This window comes from Hipposideros armiger, unplaced genomic scaffold (genome assembly GCF_001890085.2).
Source record: "Hipposideros armiger isolate ML-2016 unplaced genomic scaffold, ASM189008v1 scaffold_3, whole genome shotgun sequence".
NCBI classification, from domain to species: domain Eukaryota; kingdom Metazoa; phylum Chordata; class Mammalia; order Chiroptera; family Hipposideridae; genus Hipposideros; species Hipposideros armiger.
The window spans coordinates 2,638,997-2,662,412 of NW_017731353.1; the positions used below are offsets into that span (position 1 = coordinate 2,638,997).

The window sequence follows — 23,416 nt, forward strand, 5'->3', positions numbered from 1 at the left end:
TGGTGAACACAGGGCCTCTCCATTGTACCACAGGGCTCCTCTGCACTGTTTGAGGACCTGGACTGCGTCTCGTTTGTCCTCATTTTGTCAGTGCCCTGGGACTGTGCCTGGTACACTGAAGGGGCTCCGGGCTGTCCATGGGTTGAACTATACAATGAAGCCAAAGCCAGAAAGAGGGAGGTAGGCGACAGGCTGCCAGAGAAGCGGGTGCAGGTGAGAGGCGATGGGGTGGTGGTGGAAGAATGTGGAATTGCAACATCAGCTTAGAAGGGAGACAAATCCAAATATAGTAACTTCTATATGTAGAAGAATTAAGAACAATGGCCAAGGTTTCTTGCTTGGGTGTTTCAGTGGGTGGCAGTAGTACACTTGAGATTGGGGACACAGGGGAGAGCTTGTTTTAGGGAAAGAGGCACTGCACCAAGAACTCATTTAGTCCTTACAACAACGATATGAAGTAGGGGCTATTATCCCCATTTGACAGATGAGGAAACTGAGGCACAAAGATGTTAAGACTTGCCCAAAGACACTAGGAAGTGGAGGGACCTGGATATAAGCTGACAGTTGAACTGCAACCTTTTAACCATTACATCACTCTGCCCTTGACCACCAGGCTACACCACCAGACTCTACCAATGCTGAGTTCAACTTTGGAAGTGTGGTTTAGAGACCCTGGGACATCCACTTCACTTTATTTCTTGTCACAGGCTGCAGCGGTCTCCCTATCTCCTCCTTTGTTCCCCTCCAAACCCTTCACACTGCATCCAGAAAGCCTATTTTAAAATACAGTACAGTTAAGTCCCCGACTTATGAACGAGTTCCGTTCCAGGAGGACGTTTGTAAGTCGGATTCGTTCATAAGTCTGACAAAGTGAGTCTTATACACCTTTGACGCAAATATACACTAGAAAGCCAATGGTTGAATGATTCATGTTATAAGAACGAGCGACGTCTACCATCTTTTCGCCTCGGTCCAATCTCAATTATTTTCACTTTTGTTTCCATGGTTATTGCTTTGCGCTTCCTAGCAGTCCCCTCCACATCACCACTGCTTTTGCCCTTGCTTCCGGACACCCTGGGCTCTGATGGAGCACTGTACTACTTACTCTACACTATCGCACTGGACAGTGAGCACACAGCAGCACAACTGTGACAATGTCCGGCAGACACGTGAGCTACTTCCGTGATTTGTTTGCACCTACGAATGTCGTAATGCGAGGTCTGTTCGTATCTGTGAAAGTTCGCAACTTGAATGTTCGTAAGTCAGGGACTTATTGTGCTAATAATGTCACCCCCTCCCAAAGCCATTCAAAGGCCTCTCATTGCTCTTAGAGACTGAAATTCTTACCTGGCTCACAAGGCTTGATTTGGCCCCTGCCCACCTTTCTAAAGCCTCAACTCTTACCAGGCCCTCTGCTCCCCAATATCTACCTTCCTCTCTTGGTGATTTAGCATGTTCTCCCACCCAGAGCCTCTGCACCTTCTATTCTCCACACTGGGAATGCTCCTACAGGTTTCTCTCCCGTGACAACCATCTAGTTAATTCCACTCAGGCTTTAGAGGTCAGCTCAAGTCCAATCCAGTCCACTTTCTTTTTTAAGGTCCGACAACTCCAGATTATTTCTTTCCGTTTGAGACTTCCTATTTGTTAGTAAGACTGGTACCTTTATTTGATCAGGGTTAGTTTCTCCCACTAGCCTGTGAGTAGTACCCTAAAGGCAGGAACCTTGTCCATCCGGCTCACCAATGTACCCACAGCACCCACCAAGATGCCTGGCACATGAAGGATATGCAATAAATATCTGTTGTATGAGTTAAATCCAAGTCGATAGCGAAGGGGGTGGTTGGATATCGAATCGATATCTCACGGGAGAGATTTCTAGGGTGAAAATAAAGATTTGGGGGACACTTATAATTCAAGTGAGAAGCGTGGGCGAGCTCGCCTAAGCGGTGTGCGGACTGAAGAGATTTGTAACTAATCCAAGATAAACAGTAACGTGGCTCACGGTCACTGCGCAACGATGCCGGGGCTCTTCTCCGCCTAGCTGTGGCTCGTACAAGTCGCTGCCCACTCCGGCTGCCTGAGCCCCGTCCCTTAAAAGGGAGAAAAGCACCAATTCAAAAGACTCCAACAGCGCCCACAACTTTCTCTATCCAGGCCTTCCTCCAATAGCTAAGGACGGCTCCCTGGGCACCGCCCCTTCCGGCCGGGAATACCGGAAACGTGGCGGGAGCGCCGGAAGTTAAAGGGAGTTTCCTGTGAGCTCGGCTTCCTCAACATGGCAGCGCCCTTGTCAGTGGAGGTGGAGTTCGGGTAAGCCACAGAGTTGGGGTACCGTGGGGACGGATGCAAGTTGTTGGGCCCGGAACTCCCCTCCTTCTGCCTTGGGGCCTGTCGCGGCCTAATTTCCGAGGCTCCTGGCGCCTTTTCTGAGCTACGCTACCCGCCTTGGAGGGTCTGAGAGGCTCGGTCTCCCTTGGAGACGAGACCGTATGTCCGGGAATAGAGGCGCACACCTGGGCGTGCGGGTGCACTCCGGACACTCCTCGGTGCCCTGTGCTCTGCTGGACTCCAAGGCGTGACGGTTAGCAGGAGGCTTCCCTACTTTGTTTATCAATTCCATTTTGGACCAGACCCGTGTTTCTGGTATCTGAGCTCCTGGAATTGAGAATAACCACCCTTCACCCGCTGATTCCTTCCTTTGGGCAGCAAGTTCCACTTACACAGTTCTTGAAGCCTTGTTTCTCCTGAGATACGAGACTTCCTTTCTTCTCTTAAGATTTGGAGGTGTTAAACCTGAGTCCCTTTTAAGACTTTTAGTAAATTTGCTGAGCGTCTTCTGCAGATCTTGAGTCAGGTGGCGATATGGGGATAAGTAAGATAGCACAGTGGAAGAGACTAACCGTGACAGTACGCACAAGATAAAAAGTACAGGAATTGGGACACGCATACCTGTAACTGAAGAAAAAGATCAGGGAGGATGTCTCCTTAAACCACTGTCTTCTACTCCCTGCAAACAAAAAGTTTGTCATATAATTTTGGAGCTAAGAGAAGCTGCAGAGCTTAGAGAGAAGGCAAAGAAACAGACCCTAAGAGATGGGTGGTATAATTTCCAGAGTCACATGGAAAAGCTGGGATTAGATTTGTGTGTGTGTCTGTGTGTGTGTGTGTGTGTGTGTGTCTGTCTGTCTGTCTGTCTGTCTGTCTGAAGATAAACAGCCAAGGCTTATGTAGAAAGGGAAAGTCTGGAATGGGAATCTAAAACCTCTTTCTATAAATGCCTTTCCTTCCATTGGATGCCTCCAGTTTTTTTCATGTTTTCCCTTCATTGGGTAGTTTATTCACCAGTCATTTATTGAGTGCCTACCATGTGCCAGGCAGTGAGCCAGGCACTGAAGATACAAAGATAAATAGAACTGTGTCCATGCCCTCGCCCTCCAGTGTTTAGCGTTTCTGTCTCTTAGAAGGGAGTAGTCTCATGAATGTTAAGTGTATTTTAATTGATGGTATTGTCTGGTGCCTTGGATCCAATTAGAACTATAATGGTTTGGACTCCTGACTATTTTGCTTCACTGACCCTTGGCCCAGTCATGCCCCTCGTAGCCTGGAGGTTCTAGGAGAATCCCTACTGCTTTGACAAGCCTCAACAGAGTTAAAAAGGGAGAAGCTGCAGATGGCCGATGTTAAGGTTTATCTATAGCCAATTTACCTTTTATTCCCACTGAGTCAGCCATGGTATTTGTTAATCAGAAATGTCTTCTGTCTGCCAGGTACTATGCTGGCAGCAGTGGGGAAGTCACGTCAGGAACATATATGGTCCCTGCCCTCCAGAGTTTACAGACTAGCTTCACTACCCCTTTTCTGACCTGACCATCTCTAGCTTCAGCCCTGCTTACTCCCAAGAGCAATAGTAAGCCCCAGCAAGGCAGGACAACATTCCTCCACCCATTTACTCACCTCCTAACACCTTTACCCACCACCACATCTCAGGAATCGCAACTTCTCAGAAAGAAAGAGTGCCCAAGATGCATGCCAAACCCAGATTCCTTCTCTTTTTGTCCTTTTCTCAATGCATGTTTTTGCCCCTGGCCTTGCTTTTATTTCCTACGTATCTTAGCAGACCCTTCACCCTGAACCTGAGAAGATTTGCAAAGAAGCTCCTTGCCTATCAGCCTCTCACTTTTGTTCCCCCATGCCACCCTGATCCTTAAAGAGTCTGGGGTAGGACGTGGCCTCTTCTCCCGAGCAGATGTCCTCGCAGCCCCGCCAGCTCTGATAGGCTCACTGGAAGAACTCTCACACCTTTCTCCCTCTTGTCAGTGACCAGTTCTGCCACCTTTGTTTTGCCTCCTGAACTGGCCTTAGCAGAGCATTTTCTCAGGTCACACAGGAGTCGAAGTTTGTAGTGCAAATGTGTTTTGCATCCCTGCGGTCCATATGTGAAATTCGTCCTCCTTTTCGCTGTTCCCCTTCCAGAGTCGGGGAGGTAGTGGCAAAGGGAGGGAATGCCATCGAAGTTAGAGAAGAAGTGGGCATTTTCACATATGGCAAATTGAGTGCCTGCTGTGTGCCAGGCCCTGTTTTAGGCAGAGCTTGCATTCCAACAAGTAGAGGGAAAATAAACAAAAATATAAGATAAAAAGATGATAAACTAGAAAAAGTGAAGGCAGTTTTGGGGTTGTCTATACCAATCATTGATACCAGTGAACATTCCTACTAAGAATTGGGGAGTGGAGGGAAGATGAGGTGTCTTACAATGTGAGTCCTTAATTGACTTTGAAGAGCAAGTTCTGTTAGACATAAGAGAGTCTGGCTTCGGTTCTCTTCTGGGGCCAAAACAAGCCCTTTGCCTGCTTCCTTGAATCACTCCCGAGGGTGGGCATGCACCTTTCTTCCCTCCAGATGTGCTGACAGCAGAAACGCCAACCCCTCCCTTGGGGGCTAGTGAACCCAGTTGTGATAGGTCACCCGCTGAGCCAGACTGGCTCTCCCTTCATCTGTTTTGTGAAGGGACAAACAGCCTCGGCCTCTGAGCCTGGCACCACCAGGTTTGGCCATTCTTGGTTGTTTGCCTGGGTCCCAGTGCCTCCAGTTCCCACCCCTTTTCTCTGACCCCCAATTCCTTAGCCCCTTGCCTGTTGCCCTCCCCCACCCCAGCTGCTGCGTGTGCCAACCCCCACCCAGGAGAGAACGAGGCTCTTGGAAGGGGATAAATGGAGGCTCTGTGCGGGCCTGCAGCTGAAATGGCCCTGCGCGCGCGGCCACAGATGGGCCTCTTCTCCCCCTCCACATTTCTGCATCAACAAAGCGTGACCTTGTTCCGATGACAGTCGCCCCATGTTTCCCCCATGACAATGCTTGCCTTGCCTTTGCCTCCCAGTGGACTGTCTCAGGATATCTCTGTTCTCTGAAATTGGGAAAGGGTGGTGGGGCGGGAGGCATCACATCCGTCTAAAGTCTGTTAAGGCCTTCTCAGTTAAGATCCACGTGAAGTCTGGGATGCAACCAGGAGACCCAGAGGGAGAAGCAGTGTGGGCCACTGAAAGAGCCCTGGTGTTCACATCATAAGCCCTGGCTTCTGGCCTTGGCTTCAAGCATCTCTGCTGTTCTAGCCTTTCCTTCGCCAGGTGCTGGCACACAGAAGTGAACCAAACTCTGCCCTCAAGGGGCTTTCTGACTTTTTGGGAGTCTTGGGTTTTCCTGCCAAGGCTGCTGGGGCTGAGCAGAATCGAGTTAGAATTCAAAGCCTAGTTCAGCCACTGCCTCTGTGACGTTGGACAGGCCACTAAACCTCCTCAGGCCTCTGCTTCTCTATCAGATGGAGTTAACAATGTCTGCCTCCCTCCAACCTTCCCTGGGATGCCCTGAGGATGAAATGAGATGAAGAATGGTCTAGTAAATGGCAAGGTAATTGCTAAGGCTGGTGGAGGAGTCTCTTACCCCCCAGCACTGTGGTGTGCCCACCAAGCCAGTCAGTAGTGAGTGGCACAAGCAGAGACATTTCAAACCCTCACCTGGCCAGAGGAAACCCCTCGACACATACAGGGTCTCCAGCATGTCTTATGGTGGCCTCTCAACGTTTTTGTAGATGGAAAGACTGAGGCTTGAGAGCATGGAGTCATGTGCCCAAGGTCTGGGTGTCAGGCAGAGGTAGAGTCTGGTCTGACAGCCCCAAACCTGAACCTGTATGCTAGGCCGCTTCTTGAGAAAGCAGAGGAGTAAAAACAAGAGTCTGCAAACTTGGGTACTTGACTATTGGTAAAAAATTACCTACATCCTACTTTACCTTCAGAAAGTCACATTTGAGAATCAGTCACTGGTGCCCCCTGAACCTTGAACCTTCAGGGTGTTCCTGAACCTTGGTCTCTGTACCAGGTTTCAGTCTCAGCCTGACATTTGCAGGAGCTTACCTGGCTGTCTTTCTCTGGCTCTCCTTTGCAGAGGTGGCGCGGAGCTCCTATTTGACGGTGTAAAGAAACATCAGGTCACCTTGCCGGGACAGAAGGAGCCCTGTGAGTATGGACTGTCTGAGCCCCTCTCAGGCACACTGGGCAGGCGCCTACAGGGGTCACCCAGCCCCTTCAAGTGGGAATGGGTCGGATTTTCCTGGCCAGTGGGAGGGGGGAAGAGAGACCACCAGAGTACCCTTCCCCCATCCTGTCTAGCCAGCTTTGTAAGAGGGAGATGGTGTACCTCAGTCCTTAGGAGTGCGGTTCTGTATTCTGACAGACTTGACTGTGAATCCCCTCAGAACCTTCGGCCAGTGACCTCCCCTCTCTGAGCTTCAGTGTTCTTATCTGTGAAGTGGCCACGGTGATTTCTGTCTCTCAGGGCTGCTAAAAGGAACATCTCTATTATTAGATGGCAGCAGAGCGATGTTCTCATGAAGGTGGTAGCCTTCATCGGGAATGGAGCAATGCGACGGGTTCACGTTATGGTGAGAGGATTTAGATCTGAACAAAATATCCAGCCACAAAGGAGGTTGGACGAGGAAGGTTGACTAAGGGAGGCTTTCTTCAGTTGTACATTCAAATACTTATTCATCTTTCTTTAACAAACATATACTGAGCACTTCCTGTGTGGCAGACCATGTACCAGGCCCTGGAGAGACAGCCATGAGCGAGAGCCAGTGCGTGCCTTCAAACTTGGAGGTTGGAAGAGATCCAGCTGGCTAAATAGCAGTGTAGCCTAGAGGCAGGAGAGGTTGTAGAGGTGCCCCACAGCCCTAGCACTGGGGCCTAGCAAGAGCAGAACGCCCACGCCCCGGAGCCCGTCTCGCCTAGGGCTGAGATACTTCTGGGCAGAAGCGGAAATCTGTCACCAGGAGGCAGGAGTATGAGGTTCCCGCAGGCAGGCAGTAGAAAATGGTCAGTGAGTTTGACAGAGTTCTTCTAGAACTGGACCCTCAAGTCAGGAATCAAACCATTATTGCCCATATTCACTGGCTGCTAATGCTGTGTCTGACCCTCCCTTGGGTTGGAGTGGCACAGGGTGGGTCTGTGTGCCACACTCAGAGGCTGTGTGCTACACTCACCAAGGAACAGGGCACTTCCCGCCTTGAGCTAGCAGTGGGCATGAGTCTGGGGTTAAATGTCAGGATTGTGGGATTGTGTGTGTCCCTGGCGGAAGAAGACCAGGGGTGATAAAGGTCCCTGTCTCTTAGTTTGACAGACAGCCATGCAGCCTGGTTAGCTCAGGTGGTTAGAGCCCGGTGCTCATAATTGCCGGTTCGATTCCCACAAGGGCCACTGAGCTGCGCCCTCCACAACTAGATTGAAACAACTGCTTGACTTGGTGTTGATGGGTCCTGGAGAAATACCCTGTCCCACAATTTAAAAAAAAAAAAAAAGATTCAATCTGAAAGACCTGGTTGGGAAGTTATTAAAGTATCACAAGTTATGATTTATTTCCCCCTGCATTTGCTTGGCATGAATGTCCCCAAGTTTAATAATTCCAGCTCTTTTCATTCGTTCATTGGTTGAATGCTCACCAAATGCCAGATGTGGAAGTACTTTATTCTTTCTTGTAGTTGGCACATGGTTTTTTGAGTGCCTCCTTTGTGCCAGGCACTGTACTAGTTTGCGGGTGGTGTACTAGTACCAGTATTTGATGGTGAATAAAACAAAACAGACGGTTCTTGCCCTAATGGAGCTTACAGTGTAATGGAAGTGGAGCCAGGAACAAAGAAGTAAACACATAGATGTATAACCATGTGACTGTACCAGTGGTTGTCGCTGGCATGAGGAGAACAAAAGGGTTCTTTGAATGAGACAACAGGTAGTAAGGGAAAGCTTCTTTAAAGAGGTGGTTGGGGGACTAAGTGAAGGACGGATGGAAAGGAGCCAGCCTCATAACTTGGAGGACAGAGGTGCATGGGGCCCATTCCAAACAGGGGTAGCATGTGTGAAGGCCCCCTGCTAGAAGCCCTCGGGGTGGCCAAGGAACTGAAGGAAGGCCAGTGTCATAAGGGGCACAGGCTGTGTGTGGCATGGCCCTGATTGGTTATGCAAATAATTGTCACAAATTCCTAGGTGGTAGCTGTCATTTTCATTCCCATGTTCAGAAATGTCAAGGGTCTAACTCCAAGTTGTATAGTTATTTAAATGGCAGAGCTGGGATTCAGAACCACATTTCCGGGCCTCCAGAGTCCTTGCAACGGTGTCACTCACTCAGCATCGTTTACCCTGAGGCTCCCTGAACCACGTAACATCTCACACCTGCAATGTACCTTCCAGTTTGTACACTTGTATTCATTTATATTCATGCATTCAACAGCTACTTACAAGGTATGATCCAACAATACAGTAAATGTTTAAATTTTTAAAAACTCATTACAGTAAAAGACACATTCCCATTAATTCCTCTCAAAATACTTCCCCTCGCTTTGAACACACGTATCCCATTGTTCTTGCCACTTTCTAAAGAGTTCTGGAAGTCCGCTTTTGTGAGTGTCTTTAGTTGCACTGCCATGGCTGCCTCGATGTCCTGAATCGATTCAAAACGCTTACCTTTCATGATCATTTTAACTTCGGGGAAGAACCAGAGTTGCATGGTGCCAGATCCAGTGAATAAAGTTTAGGATGAGGACACACCGTAATGTTTTTATTTGACAGAAATTGCTGAACCAGAGGTGATGGGTGACATGGAGGCTTTCCATTGTGATCACAAAATACAGTGAATGCTGCTGCCAAGGTCCATCCAACAGAAAGGCAGGGATCTTCAGTACAGGAAGCGACACATCGAACCTTAGTAACAGTGTGTGACAAGTTTCATCTTGTTTGGTGCAGGCAGTAGGGTGTGAGCTACAGTTGAGAGAAGGTGTGTTTTAAAGTGTGCCATAAAGCATCCTCCATCATGACAACGCTCCGTGTCACATATCGCTTCTGGTATACGGCAATTCCTGTCAATTATAAACATGACGGTGTGTCCTCATCCACCTTATTCACCGGATCTGGCACCATGAGACTTCTGGCTCTTCTCCAAAGTCAAAATGATTTAGGACATCGAGGCAGCCATGACAGCACAACTAAAGACACTCACGAAAGAGGACTTCCAGAGCTGCTTCAGAAAGTGGCAAGAACGATGGGATAAGTGTGTTTGAAGCGAGGAGGAGTATTTTGAGTGGGATTAATGGCAATGTGTCTCTTACTACAATAATTTTTTTTTATTTTTGGGGAACAGTGCTCAGCTCCAAGGCAAGCAGTAGTTTTCAATCTAGTGTGGAGGGCGCAGCTCAGTGCCCCATGTGGGGATTGAACCGGCAACCTTGGTGTTATGAGCACTGCATTCTAACCAACTGAGCTAACCAGTCTCCCCTTATAAATAATTTTTTTAAATTTAAACATTCACCATATCGTTTGATCACACCTCGTATTTTGATTTTCGTAATGACCCCAGTAGGTATTATCTGTCATCAAGGAAACCAAACCTGAGAGAGAGAAGAGTTAGTTATTCAAGTAGCGGGGCTGGGCTAAAACCCAAGGGTTTTTTTCCCCTTTCTTTTTTTACATCTTTTTTTTTTTTTTTTAGCTGAGCCATCCTGCTACCTGTTGGGCAGCTCAGCGGCTGCTCAGCTCGGGCTGGACTCGAACCGCTGTTGCTCAGAGCTCAAACTCTTGAGCGAGCTCTTAACCAACTGAGCCACTTGGCCGGCCCTAAAACCCAAGGGTTTTTGTCCCATGTCCACCACTCCTTACAGGGCAGGTGGGGGCCTATCCTCCCCTCTCTGGGATGAAAGGAAAGGAAGTGGGGGAGGGAAGTTAAAATGGTCCCTTTGCTCAGTTTTTGGGCCCTTGGCTGTGACTCTCTACCTCTGGTTCCCATTTTTGCCCTGCTGTGCCCAGAGGGTCACATCGCAGCCGCAGAGCAGGTTGGCAGCTGCCAGGCCTTCCCCTGGCACATGGGAGCCCAGCAGTTGCCACTGGGAGAGTCTCACTCTTACCCCAAGCTCGTGCCCAGATCTGCTGTCTGGCAGCCTTCCCAGCCCAGGGGCTGCCACTTGGCCAAGCAGGTCTTGGAGACTCCAGCAGAGAAAGTAGCAGCCATAAGATTATGGATTGTGACAAGCCTCACAAACAAGGGGACGCCAGGGCCCTGGGTCCTGGGCCAGGGGAGAGCTTCCAACCCGGCCAACTTGGGAGAAGAGGATGGGCGAGGCCAAAGGGGGTGAGACTGCAAGAGAGGAGTCCTGGCAGTGCAAATGGCCGTCACTTACTTCCAAGGGCCTCTGTTTTCCCATCTGTAAAACGGGAGGTTAGGCTACATTTCGTCCTCATTGAGCAGGTTATTTGTTTGACTTCTACCTTTTGGAAACGTTGCTTCCAGGTCTAAGTATAGTAAGTCCCTGACTTACGAACATTCAAGTTGCGAACTTTCACAGATACGAACAAACCTCGCATTACTAACATTCGTAGATGCAAAGAAATCGCAGAAGTAGCTCACGTGTCTGCCGGACATTGTCACAGTTGTGCTGCTGTGTGCTTACTGTACAGTGCGATAGTGAACAGTAGTATAGTGCTCAATCAGAGCCCAGGATGTCCAGAAGCAAGGGGAAAAGCAGTGGTGATGTGGAGGGGACTGCTAGGAAGCACCAAAGGTGTATAAGACTCACTTTGTCGGACTTACAAACGAATCCGACTTACGAACGTTTTTCCGGAATGGAAGTCGTTCGTAAGTCGGGGACTTACTGTATACAGTTCCGGGAAACAGGGCGTGCTGATCCAGGGAGAAGGTGTGCGTGTAGGGGGACATCTTAATAGCCATTTCCATGGAACAGTTCATCTCTTTGATTGGCTGGGGTTGGTAGACACCTGCCAGCTTTGGGTATTGTGGCCACTGGGGGCTGGCTTTTATGTTTCTAGGACCCTTAACTCAAGGCTTCCAGCCCATGGTTGGTCAGTGGCCTGGGGCAAACCCAAAATGTTGGGGCACAGACTGTCCCAGCATGGGCATTACCTGCCCGGCCCCACCCCCACCCCCACCCCAGGAGACAGGCCTGCCTTACCTTTCCCTGCCCCTCTTCCTCTGCCCTGCCTTTGTATCGCAGGGTGGCTGACAAGCTCCTGGCGCTTTAAACTGCTTAGCATGCATTTCACAGCCTCTCTGGGGCCAGCTGTTCCTTTCTCTGCTCTGGGGCCTGTTTGCTGATCCCCTCCCCACCTCCCTCCTCTCCCCCACATCCCTCCCAGTCCCTGTGCAAAATTGCTTTTGAAAAGATCCACTTTCTGCTTAATTAAACAATGAGGAGCGTCCCTTCGCACATCTGTAAACCTCCTTCTGAGGCCAGTTTAGCTCACAAACTGCTCCATTCTTACCCCCATTCACTTGTAAATGGACCCTCTGATGTTCCCTCTACCCTCTCTTACTCCCCCCATTGCAGCGCTTTCTTCTCCCTTTCCTACTAGGGCCTGGGGTGGCCTCCCAGAAGAGCCTTGTCTAGTGGACTTGGTGGGGACAGGAGTGGTTTAACCTATGGAAAAGAAGACTCAGGAGATGTGTCTCTCCCAAATCTGCAGGGCGGGCACGGGGACGAGGGGACACATTTGTTAGCAGGGTCCCCATGGACTAACCAGGCTCGGTGGGAGTGACAGGAAGACAGGTTTGTGGTTGGTTGAAAAGCTCTCCCTGAGGCCTTCAGAGAGAGGCTACCTGAGGGTCTGTCACAGCCGGGATCCAATATCAGACAAGACCTTGAGATTGTTCTCTTTCAGCCTGAGGAGCTAGGATTGACACCATCGGGGGTCCTGCCACATTAGGTGGTCAGTGTCCCCAGACAAGGACCAAGTCCACTGGGTCGAGGGATTCTGGTTTGAGCCTTTGTAGGTGCTTTCTCTGAGGTGCATGCATGGTACCCCGTTGCCAGCAGCCTTTAGGAGAAGGTTCTGGCAGCCCAGAGGATTAGGAATCCTAAGTCACTGGGCAAATGTAGTACGTTGGTCTTGTGTGTTTGGCCCGGGCCTAGTGCTAATCTTATGCCTGAATCCTCACAGCACTCTTTGGAGGTTGGATTATTATCGCCATTTGACAACTGAGACTTAGGGAGCTGAAGTGACCTCAAGGCCACCTAGCACAGTTTCTGGCTCCAGAATCCAAACTCTTAGCCACTCTGCAGAGCAGCAGCCCCCATCACTTGCTCCTCCCCAGATGTGCAGGCTAGGTCCCGAGGCTTCCTGCAATGGAAACCTTTCATTAGGGTGCCCCTCTCCCTCCTCTGGGGCTGTGTGCCCGGCGGCAGTCTGGCCTCCAGTACCCATGGCCTCAGAATGGGATTCCTTCCACCTGGTTGTCCTGCTAGCATCTTAGGGGTCTGAACATGGAAAATGTAGGGGAGGCCTGTGTCTGGGGCCCCATCACCACTCTCCCAATCCCTCCATTCCCTCATTCCCTCTCTGGCTTCTGATGGAAAAATAATGACTCCCACAGATAGGCCCAGCCAGTCCCAGCACTGTCTGATTAATGGTTGACTGACTGTACCCCACCCTCCAGAACGATCTGAGCACATCCGCAGGGTGCCAGGCCCTTGGGCAGAGTGTGTGGACGCTCTGGGCATCAAGAGAGTACAAAGGATACAGGTTCTTCTTCTGAATCGTAGAAGAATTACAGCATGATATGCCAGGCATGGTGCCAAGAGCTTTGTATGCACCCTCTCATTCCATTCTCACAACAGCCCTGTGAGGCATTCTTATCATTTCCACTTTGCAAAGAAGAAGGCCGAGGCTCATGGAATTCCTTAGTCAAGGTCACATAATCAGGAAATGATGGAGTCGAACTCAGAACCGGGAGTCCCAGTTCATAACGTCTCCTCCCCAGCGCCCTCTCTCCATAGTTGTCCACATGTTCAGTCCACATGGGAAGGGGCAGGGTGCTGTGTGGGAAGTTCTGTGCTGTGGCCTGTGGCCTGTGCCGGGTCCTCAGATCACACTCTAGTGATGGTGACGCCGTACATTTGAGTTGTCTGGGCAGTGGCAGTGTGGGTTCTATGCCCTCAGAACACACATTTGATAAATACCCCTGAGGTTCTTCTAGAGGAGGCCCCTTCCCAGGACCCACACGGGCCCTATCGGGTCTACCCCCTGCTCAGCCTGTCATGCTGATCTTCTTAACTCCACTGTTCTGTTACCTTGAACCTGCCAATCCCATCCTGCCTCAGGTCTTCGCAGATGCTCTTCCTCCTTCCCAGAATGCTCCCCCATCCCACCCTGCTCACCCTTCAGGCCTCAGCTTCAGTGTTAGCATCCTCAGAAAAGCCTTTCCTGATCCTACACAAAGGAGATAGCATTTATCACAACTAATTACATAAGTAATGTCCAGCTCCCCTGCTGGCCTATCCATAGGCTCTGGCTGGCTGGCTCAGCACTGTCTCCTGAGCACCTGGCACATAGTACTTGCTCAGTAAACACCTTGCAAATGATTGTGTGGGATCCCAGGAGGGAAGTCACCCTCAGTGGCAGTGGGAAGGCAATAGGACACAGAGGGGGAAGGTGAAAGTGAGATTCCCCAGAGCCTACCCCAAGCCACCAGCCCCTGACTCTGCTTAACCCTTCCTTCTCCCCTGGGCGCCTTTGGAAGCAGACCATCTGGCTTGGAGCCATTTGCATATTGTCTGGGCCTCAACAAGCCTAGCAAGATGCCCCTGGGGGTGTGTTTCAGGCCAGGCCCAGTGGCCCTTGCAGCCTGCGAAGGGACCCTTGAGTTCCATTTCTCCCCACCCCCAAATCCAGGCATAGGGGAACAATGCGGATGGTGATGCACTCGCCTCACCATGGTAACAGGCTATCAAGAATGTGGGCAGGCCTGGGGGGCGCAGAGGAGGGAGGGAATGACCTCAGCAAAGAGGAGCATCATGATAAATGAGCCAGCCCCGCAGCAGACTCACCCCCAGCCCACCCCTCTGGGACTCCATGATGGTACTATCACTCGGATGACCCCGACGTGACCACTAGCCACCACCATCCCTGCAGCCTACCCAGAATGGAGCAGAAGTCCCCTCCTGTTTTCCAGCTGGGTCTGGTTCTATACAGGCCAGCTAGGGCTGTGGAGGCGCAGTGGTGGCCCTCAGGCCAGGCACTGCCTGGTCCTCAGTGCCTCCACACACACAGGCAAGAACCCTGCCCGCCAGGGCCGGCTGATGGATGTGTCAGGCCCCGGCGGCTCTATCGAGCGGCCACAAGATGTATGGGCTGGCGGCCCACCAGACAGTGCCAAGATGGAGGCCAAGGGGAAAGCTCTGAAACCCAGGTCCCAGGGGACAAACCCAGCTAGCTAGGAGTCTAAATGGACTGCAGCTAGTTGGAGGCAGCACTCCCCATCGCCTGCCCACTCCTGGGACCATGAGGACTTTGATCTGCTTTATTTAAAAGGGGGAATTAACATTGAAAGGTGGCAGTTTCAGTCCATGGAGACTGCCCATTGCCCCGTGCTCCTCTGGCATACGATCCAGGGAAGTTGGCATGGAGCAGAGTGAACCAGTCTGTCCAGGGTGCAGCCTGTCTGCCTTCCAGGGAGAAAGTATGTAGACCAGTGAGAGCGCCTTAAAAACACTATCCAAGGCAGGTGCTGAGTGTGTGACACCCGGCTGGGTCTCTCGTTGCCTGAGCAGCCTTTCCCCCACCTACGTGCTGGACGGGCTCCAGGCAGAGAAACCAAGGCACTGCCAGGTCCCTTCTCTATCGTAGCCCCCGAGCTTTATCTCAGGCATGGGTCTGAGACAGCAGACCCCTCTGAAACATTGACTCGGGGCGGAGGTGGCTGGCCCCAAGACCCCTACTGGCTTCCCCGAGACTAGTTTTGACCCCAGGGCCTTCGGTCCTCAAGTCGTCCCAGGAAGAGGAGGAACCCCTGCAGCCTCAGCTGATGGTTTGCTGAGGAGTGGGTGGCTGCCAGCCATAGCCTTCGAGGAGGTTACAGGCTTCAGTGTTCTGGGGCCTGGGACCCTGCTCCTAGGAAGGGAGAGGTGACACTGGGGCCAGGTGGTTCTGAGCCTTCACATGATGTGCAGAGAGCTTGGTGGCTGTCCCAGAACCACAAAGCAGATCTCAGTGTTCGGCTGAGCAGGAGAAGCCCTTTCGACCCGTTTGAACCTCTTGCCTCTTCAGGGTGGCTGCCCCCTGCCTGGGGGGGCTCTGTGAAAGGGGGGTTGTGGGGCAGTCATTTGTCTGTGTCTCTGTCTGGTGAAGGAGCCTTCTCTCCCTCTGCCAGAGGAAATTAACTGATGTTATCAGCTCAGCAATTGTTTTTCTTCCCTCACAAAGGGAAATATATGCAGACCCCTCTAAGAGCAAAGCAGAATCCTCCCTTCTGGGACTGGCCACAGAGATAAAGGTGGAGGGCGCTCTTCAGGGCCCTCTCAGAAACCCAGCTGTGGCAATTTCAGAGGGTCTTCCAGGACTAGTGGGTGGGGTCTGTCTTCCAACCCTTCAGATATGGCAGTTTCTCCCGCTGTCTGCCTCAAGTCCCCAGTGCCTCTTGAAGCCTTTAGCAGTGCTAGGTGCCACTTTCTCTCAAGATCTCTCTGGCTGGTCACTGGCCTCTGACAACCCATGTCCTCACCTTGGGAATCCACAAGTTCAGGGGCCCTGGTCTAAAAGAGGCCCTCTGAGCCTCATGTTCACTTTCTTCTAGTCCAGACAAGGCCCCGAGGCTCAGGAATCATTTGGGTTTGACAGTAGTTGATCTCTGTCTTCCTCTCTAGGGGACATCCGGAACCTCCTTGTCTGGATCAAGAAGAATTTGCTAAAAGAGCGGCCAGAGCTGTTCATCCAGGGAGACAGCGTGTGAGTCCCTCTCTCCCCTTCCCTGAGGAGGGTGGGCGGAGGGAAGGTGTGCACCCCCGTCCTTGTGTTCACCCACAGCCTTCTCCGTGTCCTCTCGTCCCCTTTATCATCCTTGTACCCTCTGAGGAAAGAGCTTCTGTCTACTTCTCTTGTTACCACACTATATTGTTGGGAATTTTCTAAAAGTCCAGGTCAGGAGACTGGCAAATTTCTCAGGAAACTTGGATTCCTCCTTCTGGTTGCCACAGACGTGCTGTGAAACCTTAGTTAGGCAAGTTACTTCACTTCTCTGGGCCTCAGTCACCCGCTCTGTACAGAAAGTACTGAGGACAAGGCGCTGCCCGAGGTCCCTTTCGCCCCTTGCCAGTCTAGGATGAGTTAACCCATAGAGCTTTGTGCGATGATGGACATGTTCTGTGTCAGTGCTGCCCAGTGTGGTAGCTGCTGGGCACGGAAGGCTACTGAGCCCTGGAAATGTGGCTAGTGTGAATGAGGTTTGATTTCACTGTAATTTAAATTCACATGTGCCTTGTAGATACCACAGGTCTGGGATTCTGGGGAGTAACCGTGCATACACACATGCACATTTGTGCTCACTGCCGACACCCCTACCTCTGGCCCAAAGCTTCTATACCTGTCCCAGGCCCAGCTCGGCCTCCTAGGCAAGGAGCCAGGTTCCATGTGCCAAGAAGTCACTTTCCTTCTGCAACAAGCCCAGCCTAATATGTAAAATCTGTGGGCAGGGCACTTGGGGGACTCCCTCTACCTCAAAGCGGAGGTCACCAGCGGGTCCTAGCACTAAGGCTGCCATCCAACCCCTGGTTCATGGTCCAGCAGTCATGGAGGCCACCCCCAAGGACAGCAGAGCCCCTTGGGCTACTGCCAGGCAGGAGCCAGGCTTCGGCACCTGTCCAAGTGTCAGCCTGCCCGACTTCACAGCAGCATGGCCGCCCTGGGGCACTCAGATGCCTGGAGCCACTGGCAGCCCTCCCTGAGTTGGAAGAGCTGAGACAGCCTCCTCTCCAGGACAGGCATGCAGGAGGCCTAGAAGGGCGCGGTGAGACCCCTGGAAGAATACACTGCTATGGCGGTTACCACCACAGAACTGGGCAAACAAGCACGTCGCACACATCCCATTTCCTCCTCGCACGGATCTTGTGGGGAAGGCACTGTAATGTACCCCATTTTCAGTTGAGGAAACTGACACCCAGAAAAACAAAATGACCTGCCTGAGGTCTGGGTGGTGGTGCTGGAATTTGCACCCATTTTCCATCTGGCCCCAAGACCATGACTATCTGAGCTGGTTTCCTTTAGACTTAGGCTGTTACCTCCACTTCCTGGGAGATCTTTAACCGGACCTTGCAGAGGAAAGGCTCCCAGCACACTCTCCTGCAGCCCAAATGTCTAACCCTCTGTACCCCTGCTGCTGAATGCCCGCTGCCCTTCACTCCCTGCTACTCACCGCCATCTTTCCCACAGGCGGCCAGGAATTCTTGTGCTGATTAACGATGCCGACTGGGAATTGCTGGTCAGTACCTCGGGACACCCCTCCCCCAACCCTTCCCCTCCCTCGCTGCTTTAGTAGGAAAGCCTTGGGCCTTTCATCAGGCCCAAACAGGGTGACTGGATAATCCTCTGTCCCACTCTAGCCTCCAAACTGAGGCTATTCAAGTCTCCCACCCCGAGTGCGGAAGGAAAGGATAGCTGGGGGAAGTGGTGAGCTCTCCTCCACGCTGGACATCTGGTAGATTCTACCTTTCTCTCCCAAAGCAGCCAGGCCCCACTTCCAGCCCCTCCTGACACCTTGGGGAAAAACTGGAAAAACTGACCCTGATGGTCTCTTCCTCGTTTCTCTCCCGGACCAGGGTGAGCTGGACTACCAGCTTCAGGACCAGGACAGCGTCCTCTTCATATCCACGCTGCACGGTGGCTGAGGGCCCCTCTCTGTGCCTGAGCGCCCTTGGGGTGGGAGAAGAGAACAATCAGACAACCCCCTGGGCCCTGCTTCCAGATCTCCCTGTCCCCCTCGCTGCTTTCTTCCCTGCTCTGTCCCCTGAGCTCCCTCCAGGCAGGGAAAAGAGGCCAGGTGCTAAAAATGAGCCTTTCTCAGGCACGTGAGCAGGGGAAGGCAGGCAGGCAGGCAGGCGGGCGCCTGAGCCCAGCGCTCCTCCCGACAGCTGAGGTGGGGGAGGGTGCCGGTTTGGTTGTCGAGTGGAGGGGGCCAGGTGACCCAGCTGCCTTCCACTCCGGTGTCTCAATCTACACCCTGAGTGACCACTGACAAGGCGCTTCAGCTCCAGGTCACAGCGTCTTCATGGGGAAGGTGAATGGCCCTGAATAGCCAATGGGAAGGCCCTCCCTTCTCAAACATTGGAGGAGTCCCCGCCTCAGTTTCCCCATCTGGACAGCAGAGGGCTCTGCCTATCCCCCACTGATGTCATTATGGAACCCCAGCTGGGGTCCCCTATTCAGTGCTGGCCCCCTCCCCCCCACCCAGCAGCTGCTCTTCCAACCACACCCCTCCTCCTGTTCCCCCCATCCCCAGCCCTTGACCCTGGTTGGCCTCCCCCCCCACAGGCCACCAGATGGGCTCCTGAGACCCTCCCCCAGCAAAAGGCTGACTGCAGCTCATTCTGAAGAGGAGGGAGTAGGCTTAACCTTGGACTGGCACATAAGGCCTGGGAGGGTCAGTGTGCCTCAGTTTCCTCCTCAACGACAACTGAATAGTTACAGTGTCTGAAAACTGGGGTACTACTCAGTGGCACAAATGTAGGCTCCATCTCCCTCCCTGCAGGAAGCAGTATGGGGTCAGGCAGCACCTGGTAAGCAGGGTGGTTCGCCCCTCCTTTCTCTGTCCCTTCTGGAAGTCTTGGGGCCTCAGTGTCTGCAACAGCTGGCCTTGGGCAAATAAAAGCCGAGGTTGTTTACTAGCCTTGCCTGGAGCTTTATCCTTAGAAACCAACGGCACCCCATAGCCTCTCAGCCATGGTCTCTGGTCCAACCTATGTGGCCTCCCCCTAGGTCTTTGAGAGTTGCCCTTCACCCAAAAAGGGGGCAGAGGTTGAATCCCAGACTGCCCAGCCTATCTGGGACGGGGTGATCTGACAGGGCCATCTGGAGAAGGGGGTGGCAGAGCTAGTCTGTGCTGACCAGTCTGGGTCCCAGGACACTTTCCTACCCGTCTGTCCAAGGCCAGGCTTTGTCCTACCAGCTGCAGCCAGCAGCCCCAGAACCCAGAATGGGGGTGGCATAGATAAGACTGCTGAGCCCCTCCTTCTTATGGGCTGGAGAAAAGCTTTGTTTGCTGGAGGAATACCTCAAAAAAAAAAAAATGGGGCATTAACATCATCCTGCCCAAAATGTCCCTTTCCATTTAAATGTCAATAATTTAAGGTGAAATTGCTCTCTGTTGGGATGAAAGTGCCAAATGGTTGTCCCAGCAGTGTGTTGGGGATGTGGGGGATGTGTGCGGACATCATTCTCAAGGGGCAGAGGACCCACAACCCCCTGGCTGGTGAGCTTCTCTCTAGCACTCTGCAGGTAGAGGCCCTCTGGGTATTTTTGTGGGTGGGGGCAGCCAGCCATGTTGGGGTTATTGGTAGGAACTGGTCTAGGTGCAAATTAAGGCCAGTGTTGGGGTCCAAGTGCTGTCTAGGGAGGCTGTGTGACCAGCCCACACTAGGTGCTAAGGTCAGAGTCTCTATGTTAGGGACAGAGCAAGGGACTTGAAATGGCCCCCTATAGCCTCGCTTTAGAGGATTAGCCTATCCCCTGATCCCTGTAACCTGGAGGTCCCTCCCTGCCTCCAGCCCCACTGGACTGGCCCGTTGTCCCACCCAGGATTCCAGGTCCTGGAAACTGGGCCTGAGGATTCCTTTCCCACCTGCACTGGGGTGAGGGGGGTAGCTATGGGGTATCCCTTCATTGTACCCCAGTTAATGCTGAGCAGTTGGACAGAAAGACTTGCTGGGAAAACCAGGTTCTCCGAAGCAGTAAGGAATGCCAGCGCCAAAGCTGAAATTGTCCAGGGCCACAGTCCACAGCATTTTGGGTCATTTTCAGCCCAGAGTCTGACAGGGGTCAGGGATAGGTAACCTGGGCTCTGCCCCAAGCGATGCCCAATTGCCCCACCAGGCAACACCTGACCCCCGCTTGTGAGGCAATAAACGAATAAATAAACCCCACCATCTCCGAAGATTTGTCTTTAATGAAAAGGATTCGTTTGTCCAAGTTTGATTTCCAAAGCCCAGGCGATTGCCCGGCTGGAGCGCATCGTTCCCCATGCTTCCACTCCTGCAGCGGCTGGAGGAACCTCAGCCTATCGGTCTCTCGGGGAGGGCTGGCGGAGGAGTCGGTTTATTGGGGATTTAGGGGTAGGTTTAGGCTCTTTGGTTTTGGGGGTATTGGTGGGGAGATAGGTGAGAACCAATTCAAAACGAGTTAGCAAGCACATTCCGCCGGCATCTTCTTTCGCCCCCGACTTCCTGCGGCTCTGCCCGAGGGCGGGCTCCCTGGACCACATTAGGGCCCGCCGCCGCGTGCCAGCTTCGTTCCCGGCCGAAATTTGAAAAAGGGGAAAACGACGCGATCGACTGGAGGTCCCCCGCCAGCCAGGACTGGTCACCCGCAGAGGAGGAGGAGGAGGACGACGACGACGACGACGATGTGGATGGCGGCGCTGGCGGCAGGGACCGGCGTCCCTCCTTTGCGCGCCTGGCCGGGGCCAGCCAGCCGCCGCCCCGAGCGAGGGGTCTTGCCCGCGTGAGCTCGGTCCCTGCGGCTCCCGCCCCTGTTGCGCCCAGAGCTCAGCCACAGATGTCCAGCCACAATTCTCGGTTGGCCGCAGACTCGTACAAGAATTGCGTTTGGACAATCAGTGGCGAAGCCCCTGAGTTCAGGGCCCCGGTCTCCTGCGGGGTTCCGCTTCGCTCCTTAAAAGCGCCAGACCAGGAGATCTCCGGAGCTGCGCGTCCGACTGCCTCGCAGACGCTCAGCGGTCGCGGCCCATCCCGCGGTAAGGTGGATGAGCAAGCACGCGGATCCCGACCCTGCATGGGGATCCCCATCGCCCCTGGCGTGTGTCTCCTTCGATTGGCCCGGGGTCCCCAGAGTAGCCCGCGTTGGGTCTCTGCGCCGCCACAGGTCAGGGGAATCTCTTCCGTCAGGCCCGGGGAACCCCGACTCCCCTCTCCCCGCCCCCAGCCTGGGCTCCCCGAGCTCGCCAGGAATCCGAAAAGCGGGGGCCCAAGGCCGGGTGGCGTTTCCGAGCCCGGGGTCCGGGCTGCTGGACGCGTGGGTCCCCCGCCCCCGCCGTCCCCGCGCACGCACCGGCTTGGGCGCTCTCCGCTTCCCTGTGGCTGAGTCGCAGCCGGGGCTCCGGCGGTAGCAGTGGCCCCGGCGGCTGGGAGCGCTGGAATGTGCCGCCGGGTCACCTGCCGTGCCCGGGTAGCCGGGCTGGAAGCCGGCGGGCTGGCGAGGCGCAGGGCTGAACCCGAGCGGGCGCCTCTGGCGGCTCGGGGCCGGGGCGGGCTTTTAGTGGGCCGCTCCAACAATACGGGCCTGGCGCGGAGAAAGGGGCTCGGCTGCAATTGGTACTGGATTTGAATAACGCCACGGGGCCATCAATGGTCATTGTGTCGGCGGGTAATGAATCTCCGCTGTCTCTCGGGCTGGCCAGGCAGCTGCAACCTGCGCTCAGGCAGCTCTTAAAGACATAGCGTGCCCCTCCCCAGGGATGCCCCCCCTCTGCACCGGCCGGACCCCTCGCCCTCCCACCCCCACCCTGCGTCCTAGACTCCCAGTGCCCCGCCTGCTCCCTCCGCTGAACCCTTTGCCCATGGTCCCCGCCCTCCCTCTTGGGCCAGGCACCCGCATCTCGGGCCCTGCACTCTCATGGACCTGACTGGGCCCCTGGCCTTGGCTGAGCTCCCCTAGGGACTTGCAAGTCCCAACCCTGGCCTCCAGGCTGCATCTAAACTGAGGCCTCTGGAGCCCTCCTTCCTTAAGCTCCTGCCCCAGGGGCTTCTAGCTGGAGGGTGAGGGGGAACAGTCTGGAGGTCAGAGGGTCACCCCCTTAAAAGCCTGCCGAAGCATAAGGGAAGGGATGCAGTCCTGACCCCCCAGGTTGAAGATGCCATCTCTAGTGACCACACCCCCACTAGGAATCTGTGGACTGTGGGGACCAAGGACAAGAGCTTGATTCCCAGGACACATCCTGCAGGCTCCTGGATACCTCAGCTCTAGCAGGGGGTGTGTGTGGAGGAGGGGTGGGGGGAGCAGGGGGGAGAGGGGCGTGGAATTGAGTAATGCTGTTTTGTCATTGTCTGTTCCACTGGACAGCCCACCGATCCAGGAGGACAGGGGCTCTGCCTAGCTCTGAGGCACCACGCACCCCCATCCCTGCCAAGTCTGGTGTAGAGAAGGTTCTCAGTCTACTGGGAGATACGTACCCGGCTTCTCGCCCACAGAGCTCAGCCTAGCTTTCCCAGTGCATCTCACACACCTGCCCTCCATGCACCCCAGGGCTCCCCAGGCCCCCAGAGTACCCCTGCCCTGCCCCGCAGATCCTCTCTTCTCACAGTCTGTGGGACCCCTCCACATGCCTGGCTGAAGTGTGATTATCGGTGCATCTATTCTTACTCGGACAGGAGGTCTGATCTTTGTGTCTCCTGAGCCTAGTACAGTGCCCTATCCCCCAATCAACCTTCAATATCCTTTGGTGACTTAAAAATGAACCATGGAAACCTCTGAGTGTTTTGTACAAAAGTTGAAGAAATATGGCATCTGGGGAGTAATACTTAAAGTGGGGGTTTTCTAGAGAGGGAGCCCTGCCAACCCAACTCCCAGGTACGCTCTATCAGATAATAATAATAACAACAAAAGCCACAACAAGTGCTTTATGTGCCAAGCACCGTGGGCTTTAAAGGTAGCAGCCTACTGAGGACTCACAACAACCCTGGGAAGTTGGTACTGTTATCAGCCCCATTTTACAGATGAAGAAACTGAGGTCGGTGGCAGTTAAGTCTCTAGTCTGCAGCTGGCAGGTGATGGAGCCAGAGTGGGAACCCGGGGTTGTGGAACCCGCTGCACACTAGTTTCCCAGGCTTTACTTCACCAATATGGAGGGAACTGACGTAAATGCACCC

At 53.3% G+C, this 23,416-nt stretch overlaps 2 protein-coding genes across 2 annotated transcripts; both read left to right on the forward strand.

Moving 5' to 3' along the window:
- Nucleotides 1-1,223: 1,223 nt before the first annotated feature.
- Nucleotides 1,224-19,201, forward strand: URM1 (ubiquitin related modifier 1). The gene is made up of 5 exons (XM_019637429.1): nucleotides 1,224-2,313; nucleotides 6,442-6,512; nucleotides 16,190-16,271; nucleotides 17,751-17,799; nucleotides 18,137-19,201. The coding sequence occupies exons 1-5, from the start codon at nucleotides 2,279-2,281 to the stop codon at nucleotides 18,203-18,205; spliced, it is 306 nt and encodes a 101-aa protein (XP_019492974.1). The 5' UTR covers nucleotides 1,224-2,278; the 3' UTR covers nucleotides 18,206-19,201.
- Nucleotides 19,202-19,733: 532 nt separating this feature from the next.
- Nucleotides 19,734-21,933, forward strand: LOC109382248 (translation initiation factor IF-2-like). Its single transcript, XM_019641611.1, has 2 exons — nucleotides 19,734-19,785; nucleotides 20,695-21,933. Exons 1-2 carry the CDS (start codon nucleotides 19,734-19,736, stop codon nucleotides 21,630-21,632), a joined length of 990 nt encoding a protein of 329 aa, XP_019497156.1. The 3' UTR covers nucleotides 21,633-21,933.
- The last annotated feature ends 1,483 nt before the right edge of the window (nucleotides 21,934-23,416 follow it).